Raw genomic sequence first — 15,570 nt, forward strand, 5'->3', positions numbered from 1 at the left:
GTTATGTTAATCACCATACATTACATCATTAGTTTTTGATGTAGTGTTCCATGATTCATTGTTTGTGCATAACACCCAGTGCTCCACGCAGAACGTGCCCTCCTTAATACCCATCACCAGGCTAACCCATCCCCCCACCCTCCTCCCCTCTAGAACCCTCAGTTTGTTTTTTGGAGTCCATCGTCTCTCAAGGTTCATCTCCCCCTCCGATTTCCCCCCCTTCATTCTTCCCCTCCTGCTAGCTGCTTCTTTTTTTTTTTTCCCTTAACATATATTGCAAATGCCTATCACCCAGCCACCCCATCCCTCCCACCCCCCACCACTCCAGCAACCCTCAGTTTGTTTCCTGAGATTAAGAATTCCTCATATCAGTGAGGTCATATGATACATGTCTTTCTCTGATTGACTATTTCACTCAGCATAACACCCTCCAGTTCCATCCACGTCTTTGCAAATGGCCAGATCCCATTCCTTTGCCAGCACTATTTTGATTTAGATTTTGACCAAACGGGAAAAATGACACTATTGTAGAGCAAAAGACAGGTTGATAGAGAGTTTCTGGAAAGTAAATGACTTAATTTAAAAGAGCCTGAGGAAACTCCTTTATATTGCCATGTTAGCTTTAAATAAATATTAAGCAGAAAAAGTAATAGGGTAACATCTTAAATACTAAAATGGTAGATTCCGATGTAAAGGCCAACCTGTATGTTTTGGGTTTTTGTTATTATTGTTATTATTTGATTGCTTTAGTTTTGAATGAAATCTTTTTCATCCTTTTGAAATCTAGAGGTTGATATTAATTAGATATAAAGTTGTAGAGTTGAAATCGTGATTTATACCCCCTGGTGTCTACTTTTTCCTATCCTTTTATCCTCTTTCCCTATTTATTGGTACCTTCCCTTGAAACGAGATTTAAGACAAGAAATTAAATTTGATTCATAACTGCTTATTGTATTTTATGAGATAAAAACTGTTAGTAAGATCTCCTCTTTTTCTGTTACAAGAAATGAAATAAGAAAGGACCCGCATAGCCAAAGCTATCTTCAGAAAGAAGAACAAAGCAGGCAGCATCACACTTACTGATTCCAAATTATATTTTAAAGCTGTAGTCATCAAAATAGTATGGTACTAACATAAACACGTATGCATAGATCAATGGAACAGAACAGAGAGCCCAGAAATAAACCCGTGTATATATGTATATAGTCACATTAATTTACAACAGAGGTGTATACACAAGAATACCCAGTGAGGAAAGAATAGTCTCTTCAATAAATGGACAACCACATGCAAAAGCATGAAACTGGACCCCCATTTTTACACCATACAAAATATCCAACTCAAAATGGATTAAAGATTTGAATGTAAGATCTGAAATTATAGAACTTCTAGAAGAAAAAATGGTGTGTGAACTCCTTGACACTGGTGTTGGCATTGAGTTTTTAATTTAATACCAAAGTAAAGGCAACAAAAGCAAAAATAAGTAATTAGGACTACATTAATATAAAAAGCTTCTGCACAGCAAAGGAAACCCATCAACAAAACACAAGAGCAACTGATGGAATGAGAGAAAATATTTCCAAATCATATATCTGATAAGGGGTTACTATCCAAAATGTATAAATGACTCATACAACTCAGTAGCAAAAACCCAAATAATCCAACTAAAAGGGGGCAGAGGAACTGAATAGACATTTTCTAAAGAAGACATACAAATGGCCAACAGGTACATGAAAAGATGTTTACAACACTAATCATCAAGGAGGTGCCAGTCAAAAACCACAATGAGCTATCACCTCAATACCTGTTAGAATAGCTATCATCAAAAAGACAAGAGAGAACAAATGCTTACAAAGATGTAGGAAAAAGGTGCTGTTGATGGGTATGTAAACTGGTATAGTCTCTATGGGAAACAGTGTGGAGATTACTCAAGAAATTAAAAACAAAACTACTGTATGACCCAGCAATCCCACTTCTGGGTATATATCCAAAGAAATAAAAATCATTATCTTGAAGAGATATCTATACGTCCATGTTTATTGCATCATTATTCCCAATAGCGAAGATATGCAAACAACCTAAGTGTTTCTCAACAGATGAATGGGTAAAGGAAATGTAGTACGTATATACACAATGGAATATTATTCAACCAAGAAAAATAAGGAAATTCTGTCATTTGTGACAATTATGGATGGACTTTGAGGGCATTACGCTAAGTGAAATAAACTAGACAGAGATGGACAAATACTGCATGGTATCATGTATATGTGGAATCTTAAAAAAAAAAAAAGGTCAAGCTCACAGAAACAGAAGAGAGAAGTGGTTGCCATGGCCTGGAGGGTGGGGGAAATAGAAATTGGTAAAGGGGTACAAACTTTCAGGTATGAGTAAGATTTGAGGATCTAATGGAAAACATGATAACTATAATTGATAATACTGTATTGTATAATTGAAATTTTCTAAGAGAATATAACTTAAGTGTTCTCACACAAAAAAAGTATGCAAGGTAATGAATATTAAGTAGATGATGAGACTTTTCATAATATATATGTCAAATAAACATAATCCTTTTATTTTTTTATTTTTACTTTTAAAAATTATTTGTCAGAGAGAAAGAATGAGAGAGAGCACAAGGAGGGGAGCAGAAGGCAGAGGCAGAAACAGGCTCCCCACTGGGCAAGGAGCCCGATGTGGGACTCGATCTCAGGACCCTGGGACGATGACCTGAGCCAAAGGCAGACGCTTAACTAATTGAGCCACTCAGGTGCCCCTGTGCATTTTAAATATAATTTTATTTTCAACCATATCTCAATAAAGCTGAAAAAAACTGAGATGTTCACAAAATATTCTTTATGTACATATGTGATTAGGTCAGCTAATTACAGATGAATTACACATTCATGATGTCACTATGGATTGTTTCAAATTACCTAAAAATTTTTTTATTATACATTGTATTATATTGGTATTATTACTTGTAAACTTTTTAATAATGTCTCATTATATTAATATTGAAACTCTTCTAGTGAAGAAAAGATTTGTCTAATAAAGACCCAAGAATGAGTATAAGAGCTTTAAGAACTTTAGGATTACCTTGGACAGGTTAACAGGAATTATAATTACTATTAAATATTAGTATTATTATGGAGCATGGGCAATAATTTCATCAACAATATTTCCACTTGATTTACTATGGAAGCCAAAACTTCTCCAGGAAAGAAAATGTGGGAGGGACTGTAGTTTAATGCTCACCAGAAAAGAGGGATTAAGGGAGTTAAAATGTGAGGTTCATTTATACTTGTCTCTCATATGAGGAATATATATATATATAGTATGTACTGCTACTCTTCCCTTAACCCACCACAATTTTCTTATTTCAAGGGGTTTTCAAATTATGATCAGAAATCCTCCTAAAGGATGGCTTGTGTAGTTTGTTGTTGCTCCAGCATTAAAATTGCTGAGGGAAAATTAAAGGCAGACAGGAAGCCATAGGAGTTGAGTAGCCAGTTAAATACTTAGTAAAGGAGAAGTTCTGGAGACCACTAAAGTTCATGTTGACAAGTGCTTATTGGAAACACTGATTGCTTAAAACACATTGAAAGTTTATTTTTACCAGGACTGTTTCAGACCAACTACCCCAGAACTCAGTATAAACATGGCAATTATAACAGCTACATGTTGTGTATTTTCCTAAGCTACTGTTTCCAGAAAAACTTTCCCTTGCAGATGGAAACCTTTATGCTAAAAAAGGGGCAAAAATAATCAGAAGGTCTTCAAGGTATTTTCCTGCAGAATTGCCTCTTGTTTCTGCCATATGTGACTAAATTAAGCTGGCATTCTTAGCTTTCCTTGTTCATAAGAATTCCCTTATTCTCTTACAAAATAGAATGGGGTATTTATTAATTTACTCCATCACAAGTGTTGTTTGTGTACCTACTATGCAACAATCTGGTAGGTTCTTTGGTAGAGAGAGAAAACATACTTAGTCATTGGATTTAGAGTGTATGATCTGCAGGGAGGACAGGCACTGTAACTTCTATAAAGATCTATGTAAAAAACGCTCGAATAATACCATAAATACATTTAATCCCTCATCGATTCTACAAGTTTTTATGAAGCATCTACTGCATACCAGTCAATTTATAGGTATGAACTTTATAAACAAGTCTCCTGACTTTACAGAGTTTATATTGTGCTGGGGACGATAGATGATAAACAAAAAAATCTCATTTAATCTCAGGTAATGACAAGAACTTAGAAGAAAAATAAATGACCTGAATGAAATGAGAAATAGAATCATTTGGATTTCAGATAGATAGACTTTCCATTCAGAGGGAACAGTACAATAGTAGATAGGGGCTTAGTCTGGCAGTGATGTATCTATCGTTGGAGGTAAAAGTGGTAACAAATGAGATAGTCAGGAGTCAGATGTTTTCTGGCCTTGTAGGCCACAGTTAATACTTAGGATTTTATTCTGAATTGAAATGTAAGGCCATTAGAAAATTGGGAGTGGTGGCGATAATCTGATTTATATATTAATGGGTAACACTGGTTGCCGTGTGGAAAATAAATATGCTGTAGGTCAGGAAGAGTGGAAGAAGAGGGTTCGTTAATTTGGATGTTATTGCAGTAATCTAGGTAAGAGATAATGCTTTTTTGGGCAACTGTGGTAAGATGAAAGCAGTAAGAAATATTTTTGAAGGTAGAGATGGCAAATTTTACTGCTAGATTGGGGATGGGGTTATAAGAGAAAGTGTGGAGGCAAGGGTAACTCCCAAGATGTTTGAACTAAGCAAACTGGATGAATAGTGGTGCTATTCTGAGAGATGGGGAACAGTGAGAGAATAACAGACTTGGGGAGAGGCAGGGTAATCAAGACTTCCATTTTGGACACATTAAGCTTCAGGCATTTAAGTTGTCTGCAGAGAGATATTAAATTGACGGCGAAGTCATAGCTGGAAATAAAAATTTAGAATTCATCTATATAAAGATGGTATTTAATGCCGTGGGGCTGGCTTTCTTCTGGGAAATTAATGTAGATAGAGAAAAAGATAGAAAATAAGATAGAGAGGATTAGGCTCTAAGGGAAATCACCATTTCTAGGTCTACAAGGAGAGGAGAACTCCACAGAGGATGAGGATACTTATCTCAGCTTTGAGACCTTCAGGGAGGACTTCCCAGAAAAGGCACAACATGAAATGGTCTTGGGACCAGCAGGAGGTGTCCAGGTGGAGAAAAAGCTGAGGACAGAGTAAGGGACATTTTTAGGAGAGGCAACTTCATGTACAAAGATGAAAGAATAAAGGGTGCCTGGGTGGCTCAGTCAGTTAAGCATCTGCCTTCGGCTCAGCTCATGATCCCAGGGTCCTAGGATCGAGCCCCACATCGGGCTCCCTGCTCAGCAGGGTGTCTGCTTCCCTCCTTGCCTCCTGTTCATGCGCTCTCTCAAATAAATAAAGTCATTAAAAAAAAGATGAAAGAATACAATAAAACCAGACATATTCAGTGTAGAATAAGAGGGTGGTAGCAGTGAGATAGAGAAGTAGTTACATGCCAACTTGTGAAGCACGTTGTTTTGTATTGATAGATAATTTGGATTTTATCCTACTAAAGTCTGAGAGATTTCAAGCAAGGATATGTTGCATTTTTTAAAATTAGATTTTTTTATTAAATTCAATTTAATTAATATATACTATATTATTAGTTTCAGAGGTAGAATTTAGTGATTCATCAGTTGCATACAACACCCAGTGCTCATTCCATCAAGTGCCCTCCTTAATGCCCATCACCCAGTCACCCCATCTCCCCACCCACCTCCCCTCCAGCAACCCTCAGTTTGTTTCCTATAGTTAAGAGTCTCTTATGGTTTGCCTACCTCTCTGTTTTTGTCTTATTTTATTTTTCCCTCCCTTCCCCTATGTTCATCTGTTTTGTTTCTTAAATTCCACATATGAGTGAAATCATACGGTATTTGTCTTTCTCTGGATATGTTGCATTTTAAAAAATAATCATTTTACCTTGCCTAGTTAAAAAGAAGGAAGGAAGGATTGAAAGAAAGGTGGAGGGAAGAAAGGAAAGAAGAGAAAGAAGAAAGGAAGGAATAAATAAATCACAGTCACTTGAAATTCGTAATCAAAAGAAATTAAATACCTAGAATATAAAAAAAAAACCCTGGAATACTTTGTGTAACTGTGCTAATAAATTTGAGAATCTATAAGAAAATTATGATAAAAAGTGATTCAAGAAGATATAGAAAATTGACTAATAACTATGAAAGAAATTAAAAAGTTATTAAAGACTTCTTAAATTTGGGCAAGATCCATATGATTTTATCAGTGAACTTATTTAAATCTTCATGAAGCAGATAATTTCTCTATAATTTATTTATTTATTTATTTTTAAAGATTTTATTTATTTATTTGAGAGAGAGAGAATGAGACAGAGAGCATGAGAGGGGAGAGGGTCAGAGGGAGAAGCAGACTCCCCGCTGAGCAAGGAGCCGGATGCGGGACTCGATCCCGGGACTCCAGGATCATGACCTGAGCCGAAGGCAGTCGCTTAACCAACTGAGCCACCCAGGCGCCCTCTCTATAATTTAAACTATTCCAGATTGTAGAGAAAAGAAAAGGAAGCTGTCTCAGTTAATTTTTACAAAGTCAACATAATAATTTAAAAATCAGAGAAGCCACAGACAGTAATTTGAACAATTAAATGTAAATACTGAAGTAAAAATCATAAATAATAGACTATCAAACATAATCTAGAAGGACATGAAAAGTAGAAATAAAAGTAACATTAAGCATACAAGGATGATTAGTATTAGAAAATTATTTAAAATTGTCCACTTCTTGGGGCGCCTGGGTGGCTCAGTCGGTTAAGCGTCTGCCTTCAGCTCAGGTCATGATCCCAGGGTCCTGCTCTGCGGGAAGCCTGCTTCTCCCTCTCCCACTCCCCCTGCTTGTGTTCCCTCTCTCACTCCTTCTCTCTCTGTCAAATAAATAAATAAAATCTTAAAAATAATAATAAATAAAATTGTCCACTTCTTTAATAGATCAAATGAGAAAAAATACATGAGTATTTAAAAGATACTAAAATGGTATTTTATATAAATACTCTTCCTGATAAAATATCTTGGTGAACCCATCTATCAGTAATTGACAAATCCAGGGGGGCAGAAATTGACAGATCCAGCAGGCAGAATATCAAAAAGGCTATAGTTGAACTGAATGGTACTATTAATCAACTGGATCAAATTGACACTTATAGAATAGTTCATCTAACAACAGTGGAATACACATTCTTCTCAAGCTCACAAGAGCATTCGCCAAAACAGACCATATTCTGACTAATAAACACATCTTAACAAATTTTAAAGAATAGAAATTACATAAAACTTACTCTCTCCACATGGAATTAAACTGTGGAGATAAATAACAGAAAGATAGCTTTAAAATCCCCAAATATTTGGAGATTAACCAACACACTTAAAAATAACATGTGGGCCAAAGAAAACATCTCAAAGAGAAATTAAAAAGTAATTCAAACTAGGGGTGCCTGGGTGGCTCAGTTGGTTAAGCGTCTGCCTTTGGCTCAGGTCATGATCCCAGGGTCCTGGGATCAAGTCCCATAGTGGGCTTCTTGCTCAGTGAGGAGCCTGCTTCTCCCTCTGCTTGCTTGTGCTTGCTCTCGCACACTCTCTCTCAAATAAATAAATAAAATCTTAAAGAAAAATTATTTCAAACTAAATGAAAATAAAATACAACATCAGAATTTGTGGCATCACCAAAAGCAGTGCTTAGAAGGGAATTTATAGCATTAATTGTATATGAAGAAGAAATTTCTTTTTTTAAAAGATTTATTTATTTATTTATTTATTTTAGAGAGAAAGGGAGAGAGAGCGCATGAGTAGGGTGGGGGGCAGAGGGAGAGGGAGAAGCAGACTCCCCGCTGAGCAGGGAACCCAATGTGGGGCTCGATCCCAGGACCCTGGGATCATTACCTGAGCTGAAGACAGATGCTTAACTGACTGAGCTACCCAGGGGCTCCAGACAGGAAGAAATTTCTAAAATCAATAATCTAAGCTATTTTAAGAAGCTAGAAAAAGAAGAGCAAATTAAATCCAAAGTAATCAGAAGGAAAGAATAAAAATTAGAGCAGAAATGAATGGTTTTGCTATAGAAAATTGAAAGAGATAAATAATGAAACCAAAGGCTGGTTAATAGAAAGATTAATAAAATTGATAAACCTCGAGCCAAGCTAACCAAGAATCAAAGAGGGAAAACTCAAATTATTAATACCATAAATGAAAGAGGGACTATCACTACTGATTCCATGGACATTAAAAGAATAATATAGGAATATTATGAACAGCTCTATACCCACAGTTTGGTAACCGACATGAATTGAATCAATTCACTGAAAGACATAGTTTACCAAAACTCACACAAGGAGAAATAGATAATCTGAATAGCTTTATATCTATTGAAGAAATTGAATCAATAATTAATAGCCTTCTAAGACAGAAAACACCAGGCCTAGTTGAAAGTAATTGAAGAAGACACAAGTAAATGAAAAGATAGTCCATGTTCATGGTTTTGAAAGAACTATCATTGTTAAAATGTCCATACTACTCAAGTAATCTACAGATTCAATACAGTCACTATTAAAATACCATTGGTATTTTTTACAGAAATAGAAAAAACAATATTAAAAATTGAATGGAACTACAAAAGACTTTGAAAAGCCAAAGTAATCTCGAGAAAGAACAAAGCTGGAGGCATCATGCTTGCTGATGTCAAATTTTATTACAAACCTATAATAATCAAAACAGTATGGTACTGACATAAAAACAGACACATGGATCAATGGAACAGAACAGAGAGCCCGGAAGTAAATGCATATATGCTCAATTAGTTTACAACAAAGGAGCTAAGAATGCACAAAATGGGGATAGGATAGTCTCTTCAATAAATGGTGTTGGGAAAACTGGACAGCCACATACAAAAGAATTATATCATCCACTAAAATCAACTCAAAATAAAGACTTGAACCTAAGACTGAACCACTAAACTCCTAGAAGAAAACATAGTGGGTAAGCTGTTTGACATTAATCTTGTCATTGATTTTTTTTTTTTTTTGTATTTGACACCAAAGCAAAGGCAACAAAAGCAAATACGAACAAATGGGACTACATCAAGCTACAACTCTTCTGCACAGCAAAGGAAACCATCAACAAAATGAAAAGGCAACCAATGGAGTGTGAGAAAATATTTGCAAACCACAAATCCCAATAGGGGTTTGGTATCTAAATTATACAAGGAACTCATACAAATCAATAGCAAAAAACCCAAATAACCCAAGTAGAAAATGAACAAAGGATGTGAATAGGTATTTTTCCAAAGAAGACATAGAAATAGTCAACAGATACATGCAAAGGTGTTCAGCATCACCAACCATCAAGGAAATGCAAATCAAAACCACAGTGAAATATTACCTCACACCTGTTAAAAAGACAAAAGATAAATGCTGACAAGAATGTGGAGAAAAGGGAACTCTTTTTTTTCTTAAGATTGTGCTTATTTATTTGACAGAGACACAGCGAAAGAGGGAACACAAGCAGAGGGAGTGGGAGAGGGAGAAGCAGGCTTCCTGTGGAGCAGGGAGCCCAATGCGGGGCTCGATCCCAGGACCCTGGGGTCATGACCTGAGCCGAAGGCAGACGCTTAATGACTGAGCCTCTCAGGTGCCTCAGAAAAGGGAACTCTTGTACACTCTTGATGAGCATGTAAACTGGTTACGACCTCTATGGAAGACAGTTTAATAGAGGTATCATATCATCCAGCAATCCATACGTAATTTCTTGGTGTGTGTCCAGAGAAATTGAAATCATCATCTTGAAGACTTATCTATACTTCTGTGTTCATTCCAGCATTATTCACAATAGCCAAGATACGGAAACAACCTAATTGTCCATCAGTGGGTGGATGGATGAAGATATTATATATGCATACTCACACACAACACATCATATACACAATGGAATATCATCCAACTTTAAAAGAAAAGGAAATCCTGTCATTTGCAACAACATGGATAAACCTATAAGGCATTCTGCTAAGTGAAAATATGCCAGACAGACAATGACAAAACTGCATGGTATCAGTTATATGTGGAATCTAAGAAAATAGTTGAACTCATGGAAACAGAGAATAGAAAAGTTGTTGCCAGGGGCTGAGAGGTGAGGGAAAAAGGGAGAGGTTGATCAAAGGGTATAAATACTCAACTGTAAGGAATAGGTCTGAGTATCTAATATGTAATATGGTGACTATAGTTGATAACACTGTATTATATAAATGAAATTTGGTAAGAGAGTAGAGCTTAAATGTTCTCACGCCCCCCCAAAAAAGTGTGATGGGTTTGGATGTGTTAATTAATTCGATGTAGGAAATCCTCTTACAGTGTATACCTATATCTACTCATTGTGTTGTATATTTTAAATATCTTACAGTTTTGTCAGTTGTACCCTAATAAAGCTGAAAAAAGTTCTTCCAAATATTTGAGGAAGACATTACACCATTCTTTTTTTTTTTTAATAGATATTTTTTTTTAAAGATTTTATTTATTGAGAGAGAGAGAGAGCGAGAAACAGAGTACAAGCAGGGGGAGCTGCAGACAGAGGGAGAGGGAGAAGCAGGCTTCCCGCTGAGCAGGGAGCCCGATGCGGGGCTCGATCCCAGGACCCTGGGATCATGACCTGAGCTGAAGGCAGACGCTTAACGACTGAGCCACCCAGGCCCCCTACACCATTCTTCCACAATATTTTCTAGAAAATAGAAGCAGTGGAATACTTCCTCACTCGTTGTATGAGGCCAGCATTAATGTAATACCAACCAGACATTACAGGAAAGAAAATCTACAGGCTAGTATCTCTCATGAACATAGATAAAAAAATTCTCAACAAAATATTAGCAAACCCAATCCAACAAAGCATTAGAAGAATTATACCCTATGACCCTGGGATTTTCTTGGTCTGCAAGACTCATTTAACATTCAGAAATCAGTGTGATGCATCGCATCAATGGGCTAAAGAAGAATTATAGTCATAACAGTAGGTGCTCTCAGCAAACCTAGAATAGAGGGAGAACTTCCTCAACTTGACAAAGAACATCTATGAAAGTCCTACAGCTAACATCATACATGATGATGAGAAACTAGACGTTTTCCTGCTAAAATTAGGAAAAGCACAAGGATGTCCCTTCATACCACTCCTGTTCAACATCCAATAAGACAGAAAAGAAAATACTTACAGATTGGGAAGGTAGGGGTTTGTTTATAGATGACATGATTGTGTCTAAGTAGAAAATATGAAAAGTTTAACAAAAAAACCACTAGAAGTAATAAGTGCATATAGCAAGGCTGAGGATACAAGGTTAATATACAGAAGTCGTTTGCTTTCTTATTATACCAGCACAGCAAAGGAAACCATCAATTTGCAATTAAAAATACAGTGCCATTTACATTAACATCAAACAAGAGAGAAATAGGTTTAAATTTAGCAAGTAAACAAAATCTACATGAGTAAATTTATAAAATTCTGATGAAAAGAAATCAAAGAAAAAAGATCTAAATAAATGGAAATATGTTCTATGTTCATGTATAGGAAGACTTAAAATTTTATCAAAATACCAGTTCTTCTCAAGTGGATTTATAAATTCAATGCAATTTCAATCCAAATCCCTGCAGATCATTTTGTGAATATTGACAAATTGATTCTTAGTATGTATGGAGAGGCAAAACACCCAGAATAGCCAACACAATATTGAAGAAGAACAGTGTTGGAGGACTGACAGTACCTGACTTTAAGACTTACTATAAAGCGACAGTAATCAAGACAATGTGCTATTGGCAAAAGAGTAGATAATAAATCAAAGAAACAGAATAGGGGGCCCAGAAATAGACGCACACTGATATAGTCAACTGAATGTTGATGGGGAGTAAAGTCAATTTAATGGAGAAAGGAAAGTCTTTTTAATAAACATTGTTTGGATAAACTGGACATCCATATGCAAAAAGAAAAAATAATCTAGACAGATTATTACACTTATTAGACTTTTACTTTTATTACAGATCTTACACTTTTCACAAAAATTAATTCAAAATGGATCATAGACTTATATGTAAAACACAAAACTTGTGTTTAAAACTTATAGAATATAGCAAAAGGGAACATCTCAGTTACGTTGGGTATGGCTATAACTTTTTGGATGCAACACCAAAAACAGGATCCATCAAGGGAAATATTGCTAAGTGGACTTTATTCAAATGAAAAATTTGTTCTCTGAAAGACCTTTTAAAGAGAATGAAAAGACAAGCCTTAGGTCGGGAAAAAATATTTGCAAAACATATCTAATAAAGACAAATCCCAAATATACAAAGAACTAGTAAAACTCAACAATAAGAAAACAGACAACCCAATTTAAAAACAGGCAAAAGTTCTGAACAGAGGAGATGGAGAGAGAATTGTAAATTAAAACTACAATGAGATGCCACTACACAACTGTTACAATGGCTAAAATCCAACACACAACACCAAATCCTGGAGCAGCAACAACTCTCATTCATTGCTGGTGGTAATGCCATTTTGGAAGACAGTTTATTAGTTTCTTTCAAGTCTAAACATAGATAGTCTTACCATGCAATCCTCCAGTCATGCTTTTTGGTATTATCCAAATGAGTTGAAAACTTAAGCCATACAAAACCTTACGCATATTTGTTTAGAGCAGATTTACTTATAATTGGCCAGACTGGAAGCTACCAGGATGTCTTCCTATAAGTGAATGGATAAACTATGATACATTCAGACAATGGAGTATTATTCAGTGATGAAAAGGAATGGACTATCAAGCTATGAAAAGACATGGAGGAAGCTTAAATGTACATTGGTAAGGAAGAGAAGTCAATCTAAAAAGCTACATACTGGGGCACCTGGTTGGCTCAGTAGGTTAAGCGGCTGCCTTTGGCTCAGGTCATGATCCCAGGGTCCTGGGATCGAGCCCCACATCGGGCTCCCTGCTCAGCAGAGAGCCTGCTTCTCCCTTTCCCTCTGCCTGCTGCTCTGCCTACTTGTGCTCTCTGTCAAATAAATAAATAAATAAATCTTAAAAAAAAATAAATAAAAAGCTACATACTGTAAGACTCCAAATATATGACATTCTGGAAAAGGCAAAGTTATGGAGAAAGTATAAAGGTCAGTCGTTGCCAGGATTCAGGGGATGAGCAAAGGAGGAATGAACAGATAGAACTGAGTGGATTTGTAGAACAGGGGAACTATTCTGTGTGATACTGTAATCGTGAATATATGACATTATACATTTGTCAGTACCCATAGAACTGTACCACGCTAAGACCAAACCCTAATGCAAACTGTGGATTTTAGTTAATAATAAAACATCAATACTGTGGTTCATCAGTTGTAACAGATGCACCACACTAATGAAGTTTTGGTATAAGGTAAACAGTGGGAGGGGAAGATGTGGGGCAGTATATGTGACTGCTCTGTACTTCCTGCTCAATTTTTCTTTAAGTCTCAATTTCTAAAAAATAATGTTTATTAATGAAAAGAAAACTCTTAGTAAAATGGGAATTCAAGGACAGTATTAGTTTATCATACAAGTGTATAAGTATGTAACCATAGAAATACTCACTGAAACATTGTTCATATAAATATAGTCAGTGCCTATAATTGTAGTATGTAAGTACATTGCCAAATTATGCAGCCACTAAAATGATGAAAATGGAGAGGAAGGTATGAGTTAGAAATTTAGGAGTTAGAATTTATAGGACACAGTGATTGACTATGAAGGGAAGAATGGCATCCAATATTTTGTGTAGATCTCTGCCTTGGACTGAACTAGACAGGTGAAGAGTGGGGATTATGATTCATCTACTGTTGGACTCATTGTATTTAGTTTCTGTGGTCATAATGCCCAGGAAGTGATCAGATATATAGGTCTTTGGGGTGCCTGGGTGGCTCAGTTGGTTAAGTGTCCAACTCTTGATTTTGGTTGAAGTCATGATCTCAGGCTCCTGAGATTGAGCCCCACATAGGGCTCTGTGCTGAGTTTGGAACCTGCTTAAGATTCTCTCTCTCCCTCCCTCTGCCCACCCCCTCCCTCCACTTGGGCTCTCACTCTCTAAGAAAAAGAATAAATACATACATAAAAAAAGGTATATGGGTCTTTAGCAAGAGTAGGTTTGGATAGAGATAGTGTAAGTTCTAGGAGTTGATATAATCACCCAGTGAAATTGAGAGAATTAGAGGCCAGAAAGGTAAAAGTAAAACCAGGAGAAAACTATGTTGTGAAAGCTAAAGAACAGAGTTCTAGGAGAGAATGTTTAATAGAGACCAACTAAGATCAGACTGAAAAGTGAATATTGCATGCTGTAGCATGAAGTCATGGGTTACTGTGGACCAAACCATGTTGACAGATGGTTAGCACTAGAATCCTGATTGCTCTTGTTCAAGTAGACCTGTTTGTCCTGAAAATATTTTTCTTGGAACTTTAGTCCCATAATACTTCTTACAACCGTTTATATGCTAGTGTACATCATGAATCTCTTACACAGGGTTTATCAAACTTATTTGATCTAGGAACTCTTGTGCTGTTGTGTTAGCATTTTTCAGATCTGGTGTTCCTTAGGACACATTTCAGGAAACATCGGCATGTACCAATCTGAAGAAGCTTGGTGACAGTGACACTAGAGAGGTAGCATAGTAGCTAGTGGGAATATTTATAGCATGAAGCTGAAACTTCAGGATACTTACTTTAAGCAAAATGAGGAGACTAGGGGCTATAGAGAGGTTATTATTACAGGAAGGGGAGGTTCTTGGAGTCCTAGAAGAGATGAACAGGAATAACACCCTGAGAGTGAGTGTAGTTTTGAACAAATGTAGGAAAGTAAAAAAGGATGCAGATAGTTGATTCTCTATTTGGTGAAGCAAAACAATAGCTTGTCTTGCAGACACAGAATAGAAAAGACTCTACTGTGCTTTTGAAAAAGAAAAATTGATGAAGACTGTGATATTACTTAATATTCCCAATTCTGTCACTTAGTGGATGTAAGTCTGTAATGTAAGATGTAAGAAATGTCTCCAAGTAGAAATTTCCGATTATACTGGAAGTCTAAATGATTTTTAAAATTCTGTATTTCACAGGATGCCAGACATGCAGCGGAAGAAGAGATTTATACCAACTTAAACCAGAAGATCGACCAGTTTCTACAGCTGGCTGACTATGACTGGATGACTGGAGATTTGGGCAACAAAGCTAGTGATTACCTAGTAGACCTCATTGCCTTTCTACGAAGCACTTTTGCTGTATTCACACACCTTCCTGTAAGTGACAATTGCTCTTACATTGCCCATCATACAGAAAAAAGTTTTCTTAAAATTTAGTTTGGTGAAAGATGTTTGTGCTTTAACTAGCTGGGAAGCTCTTTAGGATATAAAAACTCACACTATAATTATCATGCTTTGATGAGATCTAAAGACCTCTCTAATCATTTTTTCAT

General features: G+C 36.2%; 1 protein-coding gene across 7 annotated transcripts in view; it reads left to right on the forward strand.

Annotated features, from left to right (window-relative positions):
- Positions 1–15,570, forward strand: part of EXOC6B (exocyst complex component 6B) — a 610,253-nt gene that overhangs the window by 335,319 nt on the left and 259,364 nt on the right. For all 7 annotated transcript variants that reach the window (XR_003524522.1, XR_003524523.1, XM_027620966.2 and 4 more), the window contains one exon: positions 15,215–15,394. Coding sequence is in view for 5 of the 7 variants with exons in the window: in XM_027620966.2 (XP_027476767.1) it covers positions 15,215–15,394 (180 nt within the window). In the remaining 2 variants the exon portion in view is untranslated. The remainder of the gene's footprint in view (positions 1–15,214; positions 15,395–15,570) is intronic.

This window comes from Zalophus californianus, chromosome 8, assembly GCF_009762305.2.
Source record: "Zalophus californianus isolate mZalCal1 chromosome 8, mZalCal1.pri.v2, whole genome shotgun sequence".
In the NCBI taxonomy this organism is placed as follows: domain Eukaryota; kingdom Metazoa; phylum Chordata; class Mammalia; order Carnivora; family Otariidae; genus Zalophus; species Zalophus californianus.